Genomic DNA, 23402 nt, shown 5'->3' with positions numbered 1-23402 from the left:
TGCCTGAATCTTGGGCCCAAATCAAAAGAATTTTAAACCATACTGATTCTATCACTACGTTCAGAGACTTTTGTGGCCACTTGGTAAGTGAGGTTGAAATGAATGCAATTTAGCCAGATTCGGCCAAGGCCTTTATAGCAGAGACCCATAGGCGAAAAGCTAACAAGAAACAGTTCAAAGCTCGCAAGAAGGCGAAAAAGAATAACCAAGAATAGAAGACCACAGCACCTCCAAATCTCAAGAAGAGGAATGGAAAGAAGAAGCAGAAAAAGACCAATATAGTCTGCTTTGTCTACAGAAATTCCGGTCATTATGCTCGACAGTGTGCCCATAAAAAGATGGTAATTTCTCAGTCATTAGATACTTTGTATGTAGGCGTTTGTTCTGAAATCCTTTCCGTTGATACTATATCTAACGAGTGGATTTTGGATTCAGGCGCAACAAAGCACTTGACATGGAGTCGTCGAGGACTCGAGGAATTCCAGCTTGTAGCGAAGGGAAGTTACAAGGTGTATATGGGAAATAATGTTGTCAAAGACGTACTAGGGATTGGCGTTTCCCATCTCCGTGCGCGCATAGGGCAAACAATAATCCTTCGTGATACTCTTTATGCACCGGGGATGCGTCGGAATTTAATTTTTGTTTTTAGGATATTATTTGATGGTTTTAATATTCGATTTTCCGGGATGAGTTTCTTTGAGACTGAATAACCTCATCTTCGCATAGGGAAATTTAATTTCAGATTTATTTATTCTGGACGGAGATTGTGATAATGCACCTCTTGATTTATCTGCTATGTCGAATGAAACTATAGTGTCTGAATCTCAAAAACGACACGCGAGGTTAGGTCACATTGGCAAGGATCGTATGACAAGACTACTACATTCTGGTCTGTTAGACTCCTTATCCAAAGTTGATTTGTCATTTTGTGAACATTGTGTGTCCAGGAAGACTTCGAAAAAACCATTTCCCAAAGCGGCTAGGTCCAAGGGCACACTAGAGATAATCCATTCAGATATCCGTGGACCCTTTAATGTACATGCCAGAAACAGATGTCAATACTTTGTCACTTTCATTGACGATTACTCGCGCTATGGATATGTGTATCTCATCTCACACAAATCTGAGGCTCTTGATTATTTTCTTAAATATAAAGCTAAGGTGGAAATCAGCTTGACAAAAAGATTAAAATCTTTCGATCTGATAGAGGTGGCGAGTATACATCTGAAACGTTTAAATCATATTGCGAAAACGTTGGAATTGTTCAGTAGTACACAATGGCTTACACTCCACAACAAATGGTGTTGTAGAGAGAAGGAATAAGACACTATTGGACATGGTTATATCGATGATGGCACAAGCCAATCTCTTTACCACATTCTGGGGAGATGCACTGTTAACAGCCGTCTACGTCTTTAATAGAGTCATATCCAAATCCATTCCTAAAACCTCATATGAGATGTGGTCTGGGAGAATTCCTTCTCTAGCCAACCTACGCCCTTGGGGATCTTTAGGATATGTTTTGTTACCTACTCCGCATAGAGGTAAATTTGATAGTAAAACCATTGAATGCGTGTTCATTAGATACTCTATGCATTCAAAGGGATATGTTCTAGTTTATGAGGACTATGGACGATGGATTGAGATAGAATCTCGGGACGTGACCTTTGTTGAAGATAGATACCTAAGCCGAAAGAAGCAAAAGGTTCCGTTAGAATTTTTTGAAATACTCGATGTATCTCGGAAGAGTGGGAGTTTTACTTCTCAAGATGATGATGCTCTTATAGTTCGTCAGGACAGTGGGAGGACATCTCAACAGGCTCTTGAGTTATGTCGAAGTGAAAGAGGATCGATTCCCTGAAGATACTTCGATATTGAGGGGCAAACATTCTCTTGCGTCGCAATTGATGATGATGAACCTGATTCGTATCAGGATGCATTATTATCTTCTAACTCGGCCGATTGGGTGAATGCTATTGATGAAGAGATCGCTTCTATGGAAAAGAATAAAGTCTGGGAACTTATTGATCTACCTTCCAATCGCAAAGCGATAGGTAATAAATGGGTACTAAAGATTAAAAAAAAAAAGGCAGATGGTACAGTGGACAAGTATAAAGCACGATTAGTTGCTAAAGGTTTTACACAACAAAAAGGCATTGATTATGAGGAGACCTTTTCACCTGTTGCAAAGTTTTCCTCAATCCACATGATCTTGTCCATTGTCGCAAGTTTAAACTTAGAGTTGTATCAGATGGATGTAAAGACCGTATTCTTAAATGGTGACTTGAATGAAGAAATATACATGCAACAGCCCATGGGTTATGTGGACAAAAAGCATCCAAAGAAAGTCTGCAAATTGTTGAAAATCTATCTATGGGCTGAAGCAATCTTCAAGACAGTGGTACATGAGGTTCCACTTGGCCATCACCACTTTTGGATTCATGATGAGTGAAGAAAATCATTGTATATACCTGAAACGGTTTGGAAGATCTTTTCTAATACTATCTCTATATGTAGACGATATCCTGTTAGCTGGTAATGACATGCAATTGTTGATATTGATTAAAGATTGGCTATTCTCTAACTTTGAGATGAAAGACCTTGGTGAAGCCAACTTTATTTTTGGGGTAAAAATCATCAGGGATCGCCCCAAGAAATTTTTAGGCTTGTTTCAAGCAACCTATATACAAAAGATCTTAGAGCGGTTCAGGATGGAAAATTCAAAAGCTGTTGAAACCCCTATGGATAAAGCTACCAAGCTAGATAGGAAATCGTGTCCCCAGACTAAAGCCGAGAAACTGGCTATATCCTCAGTGCCTTATGCAAGTGTAGTAGGGAGTTTAATGTATGCTATGCTTTGCACTAGACCGGATATTAGCTATGCAGTTGGCATAGTCAACCGTTATCAGAGTAACCCAGGACAATCTCATTGGCAAGTCGTCAAACTATATTCCGCTATCTCAGAGGAACAAAAGACCTAATGTTGTGTTATGAAGGCACAAGCCTCAAGCTCAAAGGATATTCTGATGCTGTTTGGGGTAATGACGCTGACGAGGGAAAGTCTACTTTAGGATACTTATTCTTACTCGGAGGAGGAGCTATCTCATGGTTGAGTAAGAAACAGACATCCACAGCTCTTTCATCTATGGAGGCCGAGTACATTGTATGTTGTGCTACAGTTCAGGAGTGTGTATGGGTTCGCAGATTTCTATTGAGTCTGGGTGTTGTACCGAGTGTTCATCAGCCTATATCGCTGAAGATAGACAATACTTTTGCCATTGACTTGGCAAAGGACCCTAAACACCACCAGAAATCTAAGCACATTGAGATCAAGTATCATTACGTCCGTGATCAAGTGAGAGATAAGAAGGTCGCCCTCAGCTACATTCCTACTAAGGAGATGATGGCTGATCCCATGACGAAACCTATAGCTAGAGATCTATTTTAGGTTCACGTCAGGCAGATGGGATTGAGGAAAGCTTGACTAATGTACTTGTTTTGTAATGCATTAATGAATAATATATTCCATTTATTCAGTATTGAACACTAATATAAACTAGGTAAGTAGATCATCAGCATTTGCCTTGAAATCATGTAGGATTTTTATTTTTGTCGGCAGGCCGGTCACCCACTGGCACGGGGTGACCAACCTTGAATGTACAAGAGAGGTACATTTGGGGCCATGTTTATACACTGAGGTATGAACTTCTCTTTATTTTGAATAATAAAGGATAAGGATATGAGTGAGTCGTATCCGCCTACAATCTTATAAAGATTGAAGATGAGACTGATAAAGTCGAATAGCATAATCGCACCATTCTGTTACATGCGATCAATGTTATGGCCTGAATTTAAAGTCAGGTTATGAGGTTATGAGATGAGTCGTACCTCATGTAGAATGACATGCATATTGTAGACCCGACATTCACCTAGTATTGTCTACTTTACGACGTGGATTGTAGCCACGTGCTGGGACCTTTTACCTACAGATTGCTTTATTTGATCTAATCATTGCAACGTGCTAGCCAGTCCTGTAAGTGACTCTGTGTGTCCTTAGCTACCCTCCTCTTGTGTATATAAGGATGAGATTGAGTGTCGCTACTTTAGTATACTATGACGAAAGGTCCTTGATTGGCCAGACTCAGTTACGCTAGGAAAGCGGCTTGATTAATTCCAAATTACACATCTCCGTGGGAAAGATCCCGTGACAGCTACACTAAGTTTCTAGAACTATAAATACGTACTTGAAGACTTCTCCGTCGGCAGTATCGAGTTGTTTTTATTAGACTTTTATAAACAATATTTTTCTTAAAAAACATATATATATATATATATATAAGTATTGCTTTAAATTGGTTTTAGTCGAAGTTTATGAAAAATCAAGTTTTCAAAATAACTCGATAAGTTGGATAAGTGCGTATGTTGGCCGAGTACTCCAGATCAGGAGTTAACTCCATCCGGTGTGATCATGCGGACTAGGACAGGCATTGCAAAGCTTGGGTTATTGAGTACTAGTTAGGTGGTCACTTAGTACTTAAGCACCTGTGAGAAGATTACGGTGATCCAGCTGGTCCCACACCTCTGATTCTTTTAATTGCGATATTTGGTCTTTGATTGTTATTGGGCGAGTTAAATGGACAAATTTTTTTGCTTATCCCACAATGTGATTGAGTGGGAGATATTGGACCTAGGTTAGTGGGGCCCACTAGTGAGCAATCACTAGTGGGTACGTCCCATGCTTTATCCGGCCTCTTCCTTTCAGTTAAATTTCAAATTCAAATATGAATTTGGTTTTTGATGGAAGATAGGGATGTGATCGGATGATATGATCTTATCCAATCTCATCCAAACTCTCATTCCTTCCTATATAAAGGATGAGACTCTCCCATAAGATATCATAAGTAATACCGAGAGTATACGGAGAGAGATATAGTGTGCACAGTAGTCTGTCCATTTTGGCTTGTCCTTGGGATGATCTAATCCATAGATCGCAATCCGAGGCCACTTATACCGTTGGATCAGAGGTGTAAATAGATCCATCTGCTCCAGTAGTAGATAGGCGGGCCGTTGGAGCGTCAATCTTCTGCTTTGTGAGGGTTCCAAAACTCATGTAGACTGTCAGATCTTGAGGGCTCACATTCCGCGCTTCCCTACATATGTGCCACTCCTCCATGCCTTCCACTACTCCTTGGATCTTTTACTAGTTGGGAGTCTTGTCTTGAATAAGTATGTGGTGCCAAAATACAAAGGCAGGTGGATTGCTACTCTCTGATTAGTTAAATCCAGAAGTTGATGAGATCCCCATGGGTAATCCATGAAACTCCAGTGTTGGTGTTGTAAGAGACTGCAAAGGTGCAATTATGCTTGTGTTCTTTGGACATGTCAAAATGGGTGACTCAAATCAGGTTGAATTGGAGGCTATAAGGATTGGCCCAAGTCTCACTCAAAATTCTTTTTTGAGCTTTTAATCTTGAAAGTAACCCTTGTAATGCATGTAGGCATCTGGCTCGAGTTTCATTTTATTAATGAAATTAAAACCTTGGCTTTGACCCTCCCAGTTCATTTTACGTATGTTTCTAGAGAAGTGAACTTCTTACCAGGTGTACTCACCAAGAAGCTGCCAGGCTTTTGCTTTCTATTACTATGTTTATCCTTAATCTTAATTGATAGTTGTAAATTGGGACAATTTGAGAATGCCCCTGGAATATTAATTAAAACTAAGAAAAATATTGGAAGAGGCTCCCGATACTGATCTGATGCTTTTGTCAGTTAGATTTTGACGGTGTTGCCCCTGGCTTCGTCTGTTGTGGTGGTGGAAGGCCTATAACATATAAGTACTGATAAGCAGGTTCATGATGCAGGACATGAAATTAAACATGATGTGTGAGATCTCAGGCTTAAGATCACATTAGTTCAGAAACAATTACACAAATTCCATATCTCACATGAAAGTCCAAACATTCAATTAAGGGGAATCTATGCGGGTCCAGGCCTACACATGATAGGGCTAGATCAATAAAAATTATGAACCAAACGATACTTAAAGATAAGAAATAATCATCCACACATGCATAGTAATCAGTCCCTAATCCAAGGGATTCAGAAATTCCAATTTGGGGAAAGGGTAAGAAAAGGGGCATAAAATTGGAGTTTTAAATAATTTAGGGTTAGGTTTAGGGATTTTGGGTGAAAGAGGAGTGAAAGAGATGGAAAGATGAACTGAAGAAGTACCACACGCGTGGATAACAACAATGGCCCAGACGCACGTGTGTGTGATCCCGGTCGCACGTGTGTGGGGCCCACTATTCAGAAAAAGGCTACCTTGGCCCTGGTCGGCCAGGGATGGACTCCAAAACCGCCAAATCTCAACTCGATCCGATGTACGGTTTGTGCGTGGTGCTCCGCCAAAGTTTCAGCCCTCCTATAGGGCCAGATTATGAAATTCTGCTGTGGGGAGGAAAATTGCTGCAATAGATGATTGAATCGAAGTGTAGATGATGGGGTGAGATGAGAAGAATGGATGGTAGAAGATGGGTAGTAGAGATGGCGATGGATGGGGATGAATCGGGATAGATGTGGCTTCGCACCACGGTAGTTAACCCTTCGATGAAGGGAGGGCTTCGCACCCAATTAGGCTTCACAACTCAAAGAGTAGGAAAATGCAGAATTTTTATTAATCTTCAATTAATGAAAAAAGCTACAAACGGTGCCTATTTATAAGAAAACCCTATACCTCAAAACTCGCGTCATGTGCGCAACCTATTACTTAACGATAAAGTAAACCAAAATAAAAACTAATTAAATAAATCTAAAGCGTCCATGATGTTCTAAATAACATTAATAAGCAAAACCTAAAATATAAAATCAATTCGACTAGTGGGCCATGATCATGAAATCCCATGATGGGCTTTTCTTGACTAACGGGCTCACTCTTTTGAATCAAAACTTCGTCTTCTAGCTAGGAGGCCCTCCCTGGACATCGTCATTGATCCAGATTAACGGTAGGGCCCTCCTTCTGGCGTACGAGCGTAGGGGGGTGTAACACCCTGAAAATCGGGTGTCGAGTAAAAGTCCAACTCCCGAGTTCCAACGCATCACTTATGCAACATATTTAATGATGATTAAATGTTGTCTGTATTAGTGCATAAAATATGAATAAGATTAAGTCAAAGCAGCAAAACATAATCCAGGGACAGTTGTAATACGCAAGCGGAAGACTTACTCAAATACGTATAGCGTTATAACACAGTATAGGTCCCCAAAGTATGTATGCATTGTCAGGTCAATAATTACATGTATTGTTTCCAAATACAAAACGTCAAAAATGTGAGTCCACTACAAGTATAACCCTGAAGCCCCGTTAATCCAGATGGCCTAAGTGAAACCACCGGAGAATTGCATATATGAGAACTCATCCTGATCGTCATAGTAATCGGGCTCCGCCTCCTGAGTCGCATCGTCATCTGCAACTAAGACAGGGTCTGGTTGGTGTTTAAAACACCGTCCCGTAATGTGGGAGTGAGTGATCAACTCAGTGGAACCATAGAGCAAAGGTTAACATGTTATCAATTCAGTCAAGCATTAATGATAAAGCAGACATATCAAACATTCTTAGATACTCTTATTAATGCAAGGATGAAATGTAAGCATGATGCATGCCCTCGCCTACACTCCCTCATGCGACACCATCTTACGGTCGCGGCATGCTTTCTTCCCTCTATGCTCTTCAACCCGGGGCACATGCAGTGTGATGGAATGAGCTTGATTACCGAGTTATTATTAGTCCCTTTTCATACAGCAGGATTGGGAATCTAAGGTACCTCCCTTATATCAATTCCCAAACAATGATCCATTCTAGGGTCGTCAGTCCTAGCAATTCTCATACGATATTGCGGTTTCTAGGTCGCTGCAAAGGGCTCGTCACCTTATCAGTGCAGGCCTAGTGTACTCTTGTTGCTACGTAAGGGCTCGTCACCTCTACGCAGTCTTAGCGTACGCTCGAGGTCACTACAAAGGGCTCATCACCTTATCAGTGTAGGCCGACAGCTCAAATACAGTGTCCCATACCACCATATTCAGCTCACGAGACTGTGTTGCTCACTGGTCACTACGGGGAGGCTCGTCACCCTAGCGTAGGCCGACAGCTCGACCACGGTGTCCCATACTACCGTGCCCGGCTCATGAGTCTTAGCGGATCGAGGTACCAAGGTTAACGGGGTTTTCACTGGTGAGTTTGGTACCTTAGGTTCAAGCAGTAGTGTTCATACATGGTGAACATACATCGGATCAATCGGGTTACTTGACGAGCTCGAATAGTACAAGCGCACGTTGAGTTAATCAACATGAAGTGCGTAAGCACTCCATGTGGCCTAACCATTGCCAACATCCCAACTACGGCTCGGATTCATCGATCACGTCCTATGTGGCGAGACAACTTCAGCCACCTAATCAGAACCTGTTACCGATTGCCTGGACTATTTCATAGTCCCAAACACATTCAATTATAACAGATAATCATACAAGCTAATCAGAACTGTAATGGATCAACAATTCCAATCATACAAGCATGTGAGCATTTGATGGATTTCAACTTAAACATGAATTCACACATAGACAGTGTCTAAGTAAAACAGACAAAGAATATAAGTTACATGGAGGAAATCATACACATCGTTAAGGTAGTTGAGAATTTCTTCTCAATACCCATATAAAGTACAATTTATTACACACTTGTTCATTCAGACATTTCTACAAATACTTAGACTACATATTCCAATATACATGACGTATGTTGGTGATAGCACGTATTATGGCAAATCCTTACACTAGGGAGTTGCCCCGTATACCACACGCATATACCCACGGCGGATAATCATGGCATGCATGAATCTGGGTTCCATATTCATTTAATCATTTCCACAAACACTTGGGCTACACACTTTAACATATATAATGTATATTGGCCGTAGCGTGATTTAGGGCAAGTCCTTTCGCTAAGGAGTTGTCGCATATATAACAAGCATATATCCACAACAGATAATCATGTTAGGCACAATTCCAATTTCCATACGTATTCGAATATCACAATATATACATAGAATACACTATATGTCACATAATTCATATATACTTGTTAAACGAAACAGACGACGCATTTTGCATGTAAAATAGCACCCACGTCAGTTATAAATCATTAACCGACATTGAAAGCTTTGAAAACCATAACCTATACGTTTATAGTCCGCACCTTTCGCCGGTAGACTCGTAACGAACTCAGTTTTAAAGCTAAGTCTTTGTCTACGGCAGATTGGCAACCTATAGCATAAATTAGGTTAGCTATTTCATAACTTACACTATCTGAAACCCTAAAACAGATTAGGGTTAAGTTTTCTTACCTAAGAATGGGATTGGTATCGTCCGTATGGCGACACGGGAGTGGTGGCTAAGCACGTGGAGCGCCAGGGAAAGATCCTAATATCTATCTCTCACTCTCTCTCTCTCTCTTCCTCACTTTCTTCTTCTCTTTTCTCTCTTCTTTCCCTTAGGGTTTGCAAAATTCGTATGGCATATGAGAGGGAGTGTTTAAGGTCCTTATATAGGCCCAGGTTTGATGGGAATGGCCCCAGGGCCAAGGTATACTTAGGTTATATCCAAAGGGCGTCTGTTTCAGCCCAACGGAGCACTTCTGGTGGCCCCTTTTCCACGTGCGGTCGGACTTAAGCTCCCTGACCATGGATCTAGGTCAGGCTGAGTTTTCGTTCCGATCGGATTTACAGATCAGCCGTGGCGGACCAGTTTCAGTTCAACGGTCACAGTCACTCGATCAGGGTCACAAGTACATCAACATATGTGGGACATTTTTCCTAATCCGAGGGTGTATTTGGGTCAGATTCTGACGGTCTAAATCCTTATATTTGGCCCGCAAGCGACACGACTCAGATTACTTAAATTCGAAATTTACTGTTAAATATATTCACGTTTCTCACACACTTTGCTCCAGGCTCAAGTTGTGTATTTCTAGACACAATCAAGACTTGATTTCCGAGGGGGTTGTCAAGTCCAGTAATGCGGTCATATCCGTATAGTTAGTCCAGGTCCGATACGGAGTTTCGGTGTGCTCCCGAGAGCAACCGGGTTTAGGGATGGATTCTAGATTTCAGGGTAACGTAGCGTCAATGATTCTGCACGTTTTGGGTCTTGCAGATAATACTTAAAGTGATTAATGCTAATTTCACAAACACTCTAGTTTAGCACTTGCTAACATTAACCTAATTTTCTAAAGGTTTTGATCCTAGATAATTTCTGCGGGGGTACTCGGTCTTTGTACGGATTTTTCCGAGACGTTACAATCTACCTCCCTTAAAAAAAATCGTCCTCGAAATTAGTACCTTTTCGTACTCGAGAATCTATGGGTAGTTCTTTCGAACATCGGCTCCTGTCTCCCAAGTAGCCTCTTCTTCCGTGTGATGCGTCCACAACACTTTCACAAGTGGAATGACCTTGCTATGCAATACCTGCTCCTTCCTGTCTAGGATACGCGTCGGTCGTAGTACATATGTAGCGTCCTCGCTCAACTGTACCTGCTCCCATCTGATAATGTGGGAAGGATCGGGAACGTATTTTTTCAGCATAGATACATGAAATACGTTATGCACACCCGCAAGTGGTGTAGGCAAAGCAAGGCGGTATGCTACCGCCCCCACCCAATCAAGTATCTGGAATGGGCCAATGAATCGAGGCGTAAGCTTCCCCTTCTTGCCAAACCGAAGGACTCCCTTTCATAGGGAAAACTCTAAGGAACACATGGTCTCCGACCTCGAACTCTAGCGGTCGCCGCCTCGTATTGGCGTAGCTCTTCTGTCTGCTCTGCGCTGTCAGAAGTCGGCGCCTGATGATGTCGACTTTCTCTGAAGTCGCCTATACTAACTCTGGGCCAATCAAGCTTTTCTCGCCAACCTCTGCCCAGCAATGCGGCACTCTACACGGGCGCCCATACAAGGCCTCATAGGGAGCCATGCCAATACTCGCCTGAAAACTGTTATTGTAAGCGAACTCTGCATATGGAAGACAGTCATCCCAACTGTCCTTGAAATCCAGCACAGGCCCGCAACATATCTTTCAGAATCTGATTCACCCGTTCCGTCTGCCCGTCAGTCTGTGGGTGGAACGCGATACTAAACTTCAACTTTACACCCATCGCTTCCTGGATGTGAGTCCAGAAAATGGATGTAAACCGCGTGTCTCGGTCCGACACGATCTCCAAGGGAACTCCATGCAAACGTACAATCTCTTTGATGTATAACCTAGCCAACTCGTCTGCAGAGTTCGAAACTCTGATAGGGAGGAAATGAGCTGATTTTGTCAATCGGTCCACAATCACCCAAATGGAATCATGCCCCTTCCTCGTCTTCGGTAGCCCTGAGATGAAATCCATAGAGATGAAATCCCACTTCCATTCTGCTATGGGCATGGGCTGAAGTAGTCCAGGAGGTCGGCGATGCTCTGCCTTGACCTGCTGGCACGTGAGACAACGGGACACGTAATCTGCTATGTGAGCCTTCATATTGTCCCACCAATATGACCTCTTCATGTCACGATACATCTTTGTACTGCCTGGATGCATCGCCATCCTTGAATTGTGAGCAGCCTCAAGAACTTCTTTCCTCAAGTCAGGGAGGTTCAGGATGCATAGGCGGCCAAGATAACGCAGGCCCCCGTCCGAATCCACACTCCATTCGGCATCCTCATCATTGCCCGTCAGCTTTCTAAGCTCAACCAATTGCTCGTCATCTTTCTGGGCCGCGATAATCCTGTTGTCAATAAGTGGCCGCATCCGAACGTGTGCGACACTCTCAAATGGTTCCTCCACTGTGAGCTTCTGCTCAAAGTCGCGAACAAACTCTAGCATACCCCACTCCTCAATCATCAGCGGAGCCGCATATATGATCGCCTTCTTGCGGCTCAACGTGTCTACCACAAGGTTGGCCTTGCCAGGATGGTAGGAGACCTCGAACTTAAAGTCCTTCAGGGTTTCCATCCATCGGCGCTACCTCATATTCAAATCCTGCTGAGTGAATATATACTTAAGGCTCTTGTGGTCGCAATAGAGCTCGAACTCCTCTCCGTAGAGGTAATGTCTCCAGAGCTTTAATGCAAATATGACTGCTGCTAACTCGAGGTCGTGCGTAAGGTAATTCTCCTCGTGTTTCCTCAACTGTCTCGAGGCATATGCAATCACCTTGTCCTTCTGCATAAAGACACAACCCAAACCAACCCGAGACGCATCGGTGTATATCGTATACTTGACCCCTTGCTCTGGCAATACTAGCACAGGGGCGGACGTCAGTCTGTCCTTTAGCTCCTGAAAAGCTGCTTCCGCCTTTTCATTCCAGGTGAACTTCAGATCCTTTCGTGTCAACTGAGACAAAGGTCTGGCTATCCTTGAGAAGTCCCTAATGAATCGTCGATAGTAACCCGCCAGACCAAGAAAACTCCTCACCTCGGTAACCGAACCGAGCTGCTCCCAATCCTAAACTGCGGCTACCTTAGCAAGGTCCACAGCTATCCCTTCCTTGGACACCACATGTCCCAGGAACTTGACTTCTTCCTTCCAGAAGTCGCATTTCTTGTACTAAGCGAACAACTGGTTCTTCCTCAGAGTATCCAAGACTGCTGGCAGGTGTTCCTCGTGTTCTTCCCGACTCTTGGAGTATATCAGAATGTCGTCAATAAACACAATGACGAATCGGTAAAGGAACGGCCGAAATACTCTGTTCATCAAGTCCATGAACACAGCCGGAGCGTTCGTAAGACCGAACGACATCACAAGAAATTCATAGTGCCCAAAACAAGTCCTGAAAGTCGTCTTTTACACGTCTTCATCCCTAACGCACAACTGATGATACCCTGACTGCAAGTCGATTTTCGTGAAATACTGCGCTCCTCTCAACTGATCAAACAAATTGTCTATCCTGGGCAGAGAATACTTGTTCTTCACCGTCACTTGGTTCAATTTGCGGTAATCAATACACAACCACAGTGACCCATCCTTCTTCTTCACAAACAACACAGGTGCTCCCCAAGGAGATACACTCGGTTGTATGAAGCCAACATCTAACAGATCATCGATCTGTTTCCTCAACTCCTCCATCTCACATGGAGGCATGCGGTACGTCGGAAGTGAAATGGGCGTTGCACCAGGCGCTAGATCAATGGTGAAATCAATCTCACGACAAGGAGGTAGCCCCGGTATCTTACTGAACACTTCCCCAAAATCCCGAACTACAGGCGTATGTTCAAGTGTTGGGCTATCAATATTCTTCAGTAAGGAAGCGTAACAAAGAACTCGAAAAGGGCAACTGACCTGCAGGGGAAATGTAAAGGGCTTGCCCTCAGGTCCGTACGCTGTCACTAGACGGGTCTCGCAGTCAATCTCGGCCCTCGCTTCAGTTAACCAATCCATACCAAGGATGACGTCGAAATGGTATAGTGTGGTGACAATCAAGTCAATGCATATTGTCCTGCTCGCTAGATCTATCAAACAACCAGCACACATTTTGGTGGCATCTGTAAAAGTCCCTGGTGTTGCGATAACTCGCACCCCAACCATCGCGGTCGTATTCAAGCGCTTGATGCAGAATGTTATATCAGTGAAATAGTGGATCCCGTATCCACCAACAGAAATATAGGGGTACTGATGGGGACATCACGTGCACACGCGCACTCACGCCGCCCCCTACGCACGTACGTACGTAGAAGGACCCCACCATCGATCTGGCTTGATGACGACGTCCAGGGAGGGCCTCCTAGCTAGAAGTCAAGTTTTGCTTCAGAAAAGTGGCCCGATAGTCAAGAAAAGCCCACCATGGGATCTCATGATCGTGGCCCACTCGTCGGATTGGTTTTATATTTTAAGTTTTGCTTATTATTATTATTTAGAACATCATGAACGCTTTAGATTTCCTTTTTTGGTTTTTATTTTAGTTTACTTTATCGCCAAGTAATAGGTATCGTACATAGTGCGAGTTTTTGGGTATAGGGTTCTCCCTATAAATAGGCACCCCTTGTAGTTCTTTTGATTCATTGAAGTTAATAAAAAATTCCTGCTTTATTTTTCTGCTCTCTTCGTGAGTTGTGGAAGAATTCAAAAGTGGGTGCGAAGCCCTCCCTTTTCGAAGGGCTAACTACCGTGGTGCGAAGCCACATCGATCTCAATTCACTCCCATCTTCCATCATTTTTTTTAATCTTCCCCCACCATCCGTACTTCGAATTTGTCCTTTTGTTGCATCAGATTTCTTCATTACAGCAGGTTTCCAGATTTTGGCTCGCAGGCGAGCTGAAACTTCGGCGGAGCACCACGCACAAACCGTACATCAGATTGAGCTGAGATTTGGGATTTTTGGAGTCCATCCCTAGCCGACCAGGGCCAAGTGACCTTTTTCTGAATAGTGGGCCCCACACACGTGCGGTCGGGATCACACGCACTTCCGTCTGGGCCATTGTTGCTGTCCACACGCGGGATCATCTTTTGGCTTAGGTTTTTATCCTCTTTTATCCTCTCATAACCGTTTTTCATGAATCCTAACCCTAGATTACATGATCCCTAATTGATTTGCCCATTTTTATCAACTTAGGGTTCCTTGAATTGAAATTAGGGAATCCCTTGGATTAGGGACTGATTTTTATGCATGAGTAGTTGATTTTATTTCCCTTTGACATTGTTTGGTTTATAATTTTTATTGGTCCAGTCCTAACCTGTGTCGGCTTGGACCCGCATAGATTCTCCTTTTTAATTGAAAGTTTGGATTTTCATGTGGGACGTGGAATTTGTGTGATTGTTTCTGAATGGTAGAATCTAAGCCTGAAATCTCGCATATCATATCTGATTTTCATGTCCTACATCAGGTACCTTCAACGTGGGCGGTGAGCTCGAAGGCCAAAGGTGCAGTAACTGTAGTGTTAGGCGCTTCCGCTGTAAGTGCGTGAACGCGTGCCTGCTGAGATCTGTTGGGCTGAGGCACCATAGGTCGCTGAGGTGGCCTAAATCGAGGTGCAGGAGGCCTGAAGGAAGGATGTGTAGGTGCTGTCCGTAGGGGTGGGAGCCGATAGAGCCTGAGGGCGAGGGCGGTCGATTCTCTGTGGCGACGAAAATCCACTATCTCTCATGCGTGCAAAACAGCTCTCCGCAGCATGACCTGATCTCCTACAATACGTACATGTCACACCAGGTCGCCTCATCGGAACTAAGGACGCTGCGATCCTGGGAGGAGAGTCGGTACGGGATCTCTTTCACGTGCACTCCTCAGATTCTTCTCACTTGCATGTACCTCGCTAAGAGGCACATTCATAAGCCGAGATACTAAACCAACGTCAATTGTGGCTTCCCGATCTCCTACACGGGGGATCTTGAACTGCAAGGGCTTCAGCATAGGCTCTCGAATGTGGGCATAGAAAGCTCGGACAATGCCCACATTTGCGCGATACTCGCCCTCAAATAGCAGACCCCACCTGGCCTTTTCCTGGCGCTCAAGCAAGAGGTATTCCCCAAATAGCCTTGCATCCACATGAGCTTTAAAAAGGACTCTACGGCCCTCATAAATTCCATGCGACAGCTCTGCCAACAGAATCCTTCCGACGACAGCTTAGGGATCATTAGTCTGAAACTCCCGAGTGACGCTCGTACTCGCGGCGGCACCTCTCGGTCTCCTCGAACGAGTAGGGCGACTAGGCCCAGCTTCTTCCACAAGAGCTCTTTTCGTTCTCATGAGAGAGAAGGGCGGAAAGAGAAAATAGTCGTCACAAGCTCAAAAAGAGCCATTGAAATGGAAGGAAAAGTGGGAATAAGATGGGTTATGGGCTCACAAGATCGTTGAAGCACACAATGGTATTTGTGTGTTCCAAAAAGAGAAGGAATGAAGAAAGTTGAAGGAATGAGGAAGATTAGAAGAGGGATTGTTGAGTTTTGGAATCTTGAGCTACAAAAAGGGGATGTGTAGGATCAAAATGAAAGGGGATAAAGTGGAATAGGATAGGTTAGTGAGCTTACACGAATTTGAGACTCAAATGGAGGGTTTAAGAGCTCAAATGAGAGAATGGAAAGGGTTGGCAGCTGTGGTAGAGGTTTTTAAAGGAGGGGTTTGAATGGAAAATCTGGAATTTTTAGAGAAAAGGAGAGCTTGGGGTGGTGGTTTGTGAAGGAGAGGTAGCATAGGAGGGGTTTTAATCGACCCCACATGCGTCCGTAGGCCACACAACACCTAGGACCCATCGGCCCGAGCCGGCCGGCCCAACCAGGCCCGTTTGGCAGCGAGGCCTCGCTAAACCGGCGAGGTCCTCGCCGATCTCTGGACCATCCGGCGAGGGCTCGCCCTTTGGGCGAGGTCCTCCTGCCCCCTGGGTCCCAAAAAGGTGTGGGTCCCACCCTGGGTCCCCCTGGAGATATTCTATTGGGCCCCCGACTCCGTTTTGACTCGTTTCGGGTCATTTCGAATAGATTCTGATGTATATTCACGTTTACCGATTTTAAACGGCTGGGACGGAATAAAGCATGGTCTAAACCCGTCAATTGACGGTCTAAGGGTGATTCGGGATCGACTCATGCAATCACGGATGGGTACAGACACAAGCAAAGCGATCGATTTCGGTGAACTTTGTCAATTGGCGAAATCGGGAAAACTTAAGCTTGTTTCTACATTTTTCTCGCACCCAACTATGTCGAAAAGCATCAGCGTACGTCGTGTAACCATAACCCAAGTCTGGTTTAATCCAAATCATGTTCTGATACCAACTTGTAACGCCTTGAAAATCAGGTGTCGAGTAAAAGTCCAACTCTCGAGTTCCAACGCATCACTCATGCAATATATTTAATGATGATTAAATGTTGTCTGTATTAGTGCATAAAACATGAATAAGATTAAGTCAAAGTAGCAAAACATAATCCAGGGACAGTTATAATACGCAAGCGGAAGACTTACTCAAATACGTATAGCGTTATAACACGGTATAGGTCCCCAAAGTATGTATGCATTGCCAGGTCAATAATTACATGTATTGTTTCCAAATACAAAACGTCAAAAATGTGACAGTCCACTATAAGTATAACCCTGAAGCCCCGTTAATTCGGATGGCCTAAGCGAAACCACCGGAGAATTGCATATATGAGAACTCATCCTGATCGTCATAGTAATCAGGCTCCGCCTCCTGAGTCGCATCGTCATCTGTAACTAAGACAGAGTCTGGTGGGTATTCAGAACACTATCCTAGAACGTGGGAGTGAGTGATCAACTCAGTGGAACAATAAAGCAAAGGTTAACATGTTATCAATTCAGTCAAGCAGTAATGATAACGCAAACATATCAGACATTCCTAGATACTCTTATTAATGCAAGGATGAAATGTAAGCATGATGCATGCCCTCGCGTACACTCCCTCGTGCGACACCATCTTACGATCGTGGCATGCTTTCTTCCCTCTGTGCTCTTCAACCCGGGGCACATGCAGTGCGATGGAATGAGCGTGATTACCGAGTTATTATTAGTCCCTTTTCATACAGCAGGATTGGGAATCTAAGGTACCTCCCTTATATCAATTCCCAAACAATGATCCATTCTAGGGTCGTCAGTCCTCGCAATTCTCATATGATATTGTGGTTTCTAGGTCGTTGCAAAGGACTCGTCACCTTATCAGTGCAGGCCTAGTGTACTCTTGTTGCTACGTAAGGGCTCGTCGCCTCTACGTAGTCTTAGCGTACGCTCGAGGTCACTACAAAGGGCTCGTCACCTTATCAGTGTAGGCCAACAGCTCGAATACAGTGTCTCATACCACCATATTCGGCTCATGAGACTGTGTTCCTCACTGGTCACTACGGGGAGGCTCGTCACCCCAGCGTAGGCCGACAGCTCGACCACGGTGTCCTATACCACCGTGCCTGGCTCATGAGTCTTAGCGGATCGAGGTACCAAGGTTAACGGGGTTTTCACTGGTGAGTTTGGTACCTTAGGTTCAAGCAGTAGTGTCCATACATGGTGAACATACATCGGATCAATCGGGTTACTTGACGAGCTCGACTAGTACGAGCGCACGTTGAGTTAATCGACATGAAGTGCGTAAGCACTCCGTGTGGCCTAACCATTGCCAACATCCCAACTACGGCTCGGATTCATCGATCACGTCCTATGTGGCGAGACAACCTCAGCCACCTAATCAGAACCTGTTACCGATTGCCTGGACTATTTTATAGTCCCAAACACATTCAATTATAACAGATAATCATACAAGCTAATCAGAACAGTAATGGATCAACAATTCCAATCATACAAGCATGTGAGCATTTGATGGATTTCAACTTAAACATGAATTCACACATAGACAGTGTCTAAGTAAAACAGACAAAGAATATAAGTTACATGGAGAAAATCGTACACATCGTTAAGGTAGTTGAGAATTTCTTTTCAATACCCATATAAAGTACAATTTATTACACACTTGTTCATTCAGACATTTCTACAAACACTTAGACTACATATTCCAACATACATGACGTATGTTGGTGATAGCACGTATTATGGCAAATCCTTACACTAGGGAGTTGTCCCGTATACCACACGCATATACCCACGGCAGATAATCATGGCATGCATGAATCCGGGTTTCATATTCATTTAATCATTTCCACAAACACTTGGGCTACACACTTTAACATATATAACGTATATTGGCCGTGGCGTGATTTAGGGCAAGTCCTTTCGCTAAGGAGTTGTCGCATATATAACAAGCATATATCCACAACAGATAATCATGTTAGGCACAATTCCAATTTCCATACGTATTCGAATATCACAATATTTACATAGAATACACTATATGTCACATAATTCATATATACTTGTTAAACGAAACAGACGACGCATTTTGCATGTAAAATAGCACCCACGTCAGTTATAAATCATTAACCGACATTGAAAGCTTTGAAAACCATAACCTATACGTTTATAGTCTGCACCTTTCGCCGGTAGACTCGTAACGAACTCAGTTTTAAAGCTAAGTCTTTGTCTACAGCAAATTGGCAACCTATAGCATAAATTAGGTTAGCTATTTCATAACTTACACTATCTGAAACCCTAAAACAGATTAGGGTTAGGTTTTCTTACCTAAGAACGGGATTGGTATCGCCCGTATAGCGACACAGGAGTGATGGCTAAGCACGTGGAGCGTCAGGGAAAGATCCCAACATCTATCTCTCACTCTCTCTCTCTCTCTCTCTCTCTCTCTTCCTCACTTTCTTCTTCTCTTTTCTCTCTTCTTTCCCTTAGGGTTTGCAAAATTCGTATGGCATATGAGAGGGAGTGTTTAAGGTCCTTATATAGGCCCAGGTTTGATGGGAATGGCCCCAGGGCCAAGGTATACTTAGGTTATATACAAATACGGACTGTTCCGATCCAACGGAGCACTTTTGGTGGCCCCTTTTCCACACGTGGTCGGACTTAAGCTCCCTGACCATGGATCTAGGTCAGGCTGAGTTTTTGTTCCGATCGGATTTACGGATCAGCCATGGCGGACCAGTTTCAGTTCAACGGTCACGGTCACTCGATCAGGGCCACAAGTACATCGACATATGTGGGACATTTCTCCTGATCCGAGAGTATATTTGGGTCAGATTCTGACGGTCTAAATCCTTATATTTGGCCCGCAAGCGACACGACTCAGATTACTTAAATTCGGAATTTACTTTTAAATATATTCACGTTTCTCACACACTTTGCTCTAGGCTCAAGTTGTGCATTTCTAGACACAATCAAGACTTGATTTCCGAGGGGGTTGTCAAGTCCAGTAATGCGGTCATATCCGTATAGTTTCGGGGTAATCGGACTTTCGACGTGCGGTCCAGGTCCGATACGGAGTTTCGGTGTGCTCCCGAGAGCAACCAGGTTTAGAGATGGATTCTAGATTTCAAGGTAATGTAGCGTCAATGATTCTGCACGTTTTGGGTCTTGCAGATCATATTTAAAATGATTAGTGCTAATTTCACAAGCACTCTAGTTTAGCACTTGCTAAAATTAACCTAATTTTCTAAAGGTTTTGATCCTGAGTAATTTCTGCGGGGGTACTCGGTCTTTGTACGGATTTTTCCGAGACGTTACAGGGGGAGGTTTGCGTGCACGTGTGGACGGCTTGCACGGGATGTCCCCATCAATTCATGTGTAGCGTATTGGTACCAAAAGGCTTGCAGTAACTGATATGCACATATTATGGTGCTCCTTCCGTGACTTTTGATCCATGTGGATTATTAAGTCACGCAACATATCAAGCGATTGATGTAATACGTATGGTAACAATAGGCTTAACACACACGGATTGATATCACCACTGATATTAATATACTTAGTCTAATTGGACTTATGTGTACTGATAATTAACACTTTGACGTTGTACCTTTACCGTTATGGTACAGGACTTGCACCAATACAAATGACAAAACCAGGGGCAATACTACCAAAATTTATCCAACGAAAGCATCAGTAGCAGTACTGGTGGTAATTTCTGATATTTTCAGTCAAAGAGTTCTCCAGATTTTTAATTATTAAAGGGCTGTTTGATCAAATTTATTTTCAGCTTTTATCACTGAAATTTGATATTTTCAGTGATTTCCACTGATTCAGATCGTTTGGCAAATCCAACTTATCAAGTGCTTAAATTATTTTTCACTGAAAATATGGGTCTTTTGTTTCAGCTCCCCTCCCTTCACTTAATGCTGAAGGCTGAATGCTGAAAGTGGCGGTGCATTAAAATTTCTTTTCACTTTTTACTAAAATATTCCCAAAATTATTTCAAAATTACAATTCAGCATTTTTAAGTTTTCACCACTTAAATTAATTTTCAGAGCTTATTTTTCAGTTTATCAAATGGCATTAGAGTTATTCTTGAAAGTGTCCCTAATAAATTTTGTCAGTGATCAGAAAAAAAAGGTCACCGTGCAATGATTACTGCTGTTACTAGTTTTGGCTGCATATTCTTGTGCTTTGTTGTTAATTTCAGAAGCCTCATGATTTCAACTTGAATAATGTTTGTTTAGTGAGGAAACTTGGGGCATTATCTGCTTTCTTGATTATGGTGAATTCATACACATGGACAGAACTACTGTACACACATCATGCATGATTCTCAACCCAAACTGTGTAGTGGGTCCTGCATAGACGGGGCATATATACCATGAGGTTAATTGAACATTCCTTGTGTCTTATCAGTTGTTGAAATGAAATGTAGTCAATGACTCAATGTTCCAAACTTCCAAATTCCACAAGCAAATGTCCACGAATCAGAGGTTAGGATTGTGCTGTCAATCGGATTTTGGGGCCATCTCTCAAAAATGGAGGGGGGCCAAGCTTTGGACTGCTTGGATTGAGGTATTTGCATGCCATGTGTGTAGCTGTTTGCAGACGTAGTATTGCTCAGCCTATGTAGCCAAAAGACTGCTTTGTCAATCTCTGAAGTGTTTTGCTTTTATGAATTAGTGAGCAGACTTTTCTGCAAACAAATGGATTTTGCTGTGTGATCCTGTTCTTCTAATACTTACAAGAAAAGGAAAAAAGAACAAATTTCCTCATGCTGCCGCTTGCTTATCCTCAACTGCAAAATCCAAAAGTTCTGCAATAGCTTCCCAACATGCTTTATTTCTTGTAGTACCGTGTGTGGGTGTTTTTTACTATGATTTTGATGTTTTTGTGATTGATGACAGGACTAAATATGCAGATTTACCTGTGGGGAGTATTCATCCGTAGCAAAGATGCCAAAGCAACTTCCCATGCACAGGGACCACCTTTACCTACACGTATTTCTTATACGTGGGATCTACAGGATTTTGATCTTCTACTTGAAGATGGCACTCGGAGCCAAGCAGACATTTCTTCCAACAGTAATGCCAAAGAAGTGGATATGGAAATTGACATGATAGGGGGTAAGGATGTTGGAAGAATAGACATACCTGTTCCAAGACCTGTTGCTCTTAAAAGTTGCACATCACTGACCGCACATTTGAATGATCATGGACCTTCATCTGCTAGAAATGGACCGACCAATTTGGTGGGTCCCTCTGAAATCAAGCGGGAGATTCCCACCGCCACTGCCAATGGAATGGAGCAGGATGGACTGTCTTTTCCTGATGTTCCTCCAGGCTTTTCAAACCCAGTTACAAGTGAAGCTGCCAAGGAGAAGCCCTTGGTTGGGTTTGGTACCAAGAAACTGAATCATGTGAGGACTATGGATGTTACACCTTGTTTCAACAAGCTGCGTGATTTGAAAGATGATCGCTGCCTGCCTGAGGCCATCGACTATAGCGACAAAAAGGCTGTCAAGGGGAGCACTAAGGTCCAAAGCCCCTCAAAGCCTGCTACCCCGAGAGCTACGGATGTTCCTCCTGGGTTCACTAAGCTGTTTGATTCGAATGATGAATATCAATCATCTCAGGCCGCCCTTAGGAAGGGAAAAGTAGTTACGGGGAGCACTGAAGTACGAAGCCCACCCTCACGGAGAGACACCACAAGGGTTGAACCTACGTCTTCTGGAGAATTCTTGGGTAACCCAATTCACGAAAACCCCACTCTTCAGAGTCTGAAGGATCATCCAGAACTGCAGTTTGACTCTATGATTACTAGTTACCTTAAGCTTTTCCCCGAGGATATTAAGGAGGAAACAGCTAGAGTTCATTCTCCAGTTAAATGCACTGAGATGCAGCACCTCCTCCCTGTGAATGGGGACATGCTTGCCCTCAGTCTCTCAAGGCCCCAGTACTTGAAAGATGGGAATAATTGGATCACGGAATTGTCGAAGGAATGTCTGAAGCAAGAGGGTGACACCAAGGAGCTGCAACTGAGTCTTTGAATAGGAGCTATGGATATACCACTACTCACCATCACTAACATCTAGAGAGGTACATGATTTCCTGTAAATCTGTATGTACAGTTTCTTGTCTCAATATGTGCAGAAATTAACAGGTAGGATTGAATCCCAGGATGTGAATTTGATGGCTGTTCCTGGTCGTCTAGGAAATTACAGTTTGTATTGCTGACACTGGGTCCCCCGGTGGAATATGTAAGCATGTACAGTTCATGACATAGTTCAACTCGCTGCATTTGTTTTTCTTATTTTTTCCTGTTGCCTGTTTGCCGTTTCTCTCTCAAATGGGCCTCCAGCTAGAGGTACCATCTCATGCGATTCATAGAAGTAATTCAAGGAGAGTTACAAATACACACACACACACACACACACACACACACACACACACACACTAGTCTCTTGAAAACTTTTGCTGGGGAGCCTCACTCGATCAGGACTCAAGAAGACTTGTTGAGTCGACTGAGTCACTTGCCCAGTCAACAGATTGCTGAAAAAATGACGTGCTTATGAG

At 43.4% G+C, this 23402-nt stretch overlaps 1 protein-coding gene across 2 annotated transcripts in view; it reads left to right on the top strand.

Annotated features, from left to right (window-relative positions):
* Positions 1–23109, top strand: part of LOC131228522 (uncharacterized) — a 77504-nt gene extending 54395 nt beyond the window's left edge. For both annotated transcript variants that reach the window (XM_058224218.1, XM_058224219.1), the window contains one exon: positions 21735–23109. In XM_058224218.1, coding sequence (XP_058080201.1) covers positions 21735–22876 — 1142 coding nt within the window. In that variant the 3' untranslated portion in view covers positions 22877–23109. The remainder of the gene's footprint in view (positions 1–21734) is intronic.
* Positions 23110–23402: the final 293 nt, after the last annotated feature.

Source organism: Magnolia sinica, chromosome 16, assembly GCF_029962835.1.
Source record: "Magnolia sinica isolate HGM2019 chromosome 16, MsV1, whole genome shotgun sequence".
In the NCBI taxonomy this organism is placed as follows: Eukaryota; Viridiplantae; Streptophyta; class Magnoliopsida; order Magnoliales; family Magnoliaceae; genus Magnolia; species Magnolia sinica.
This window is presented reverse-complemented; position numbering and strand designations above follow the sequence as displayed.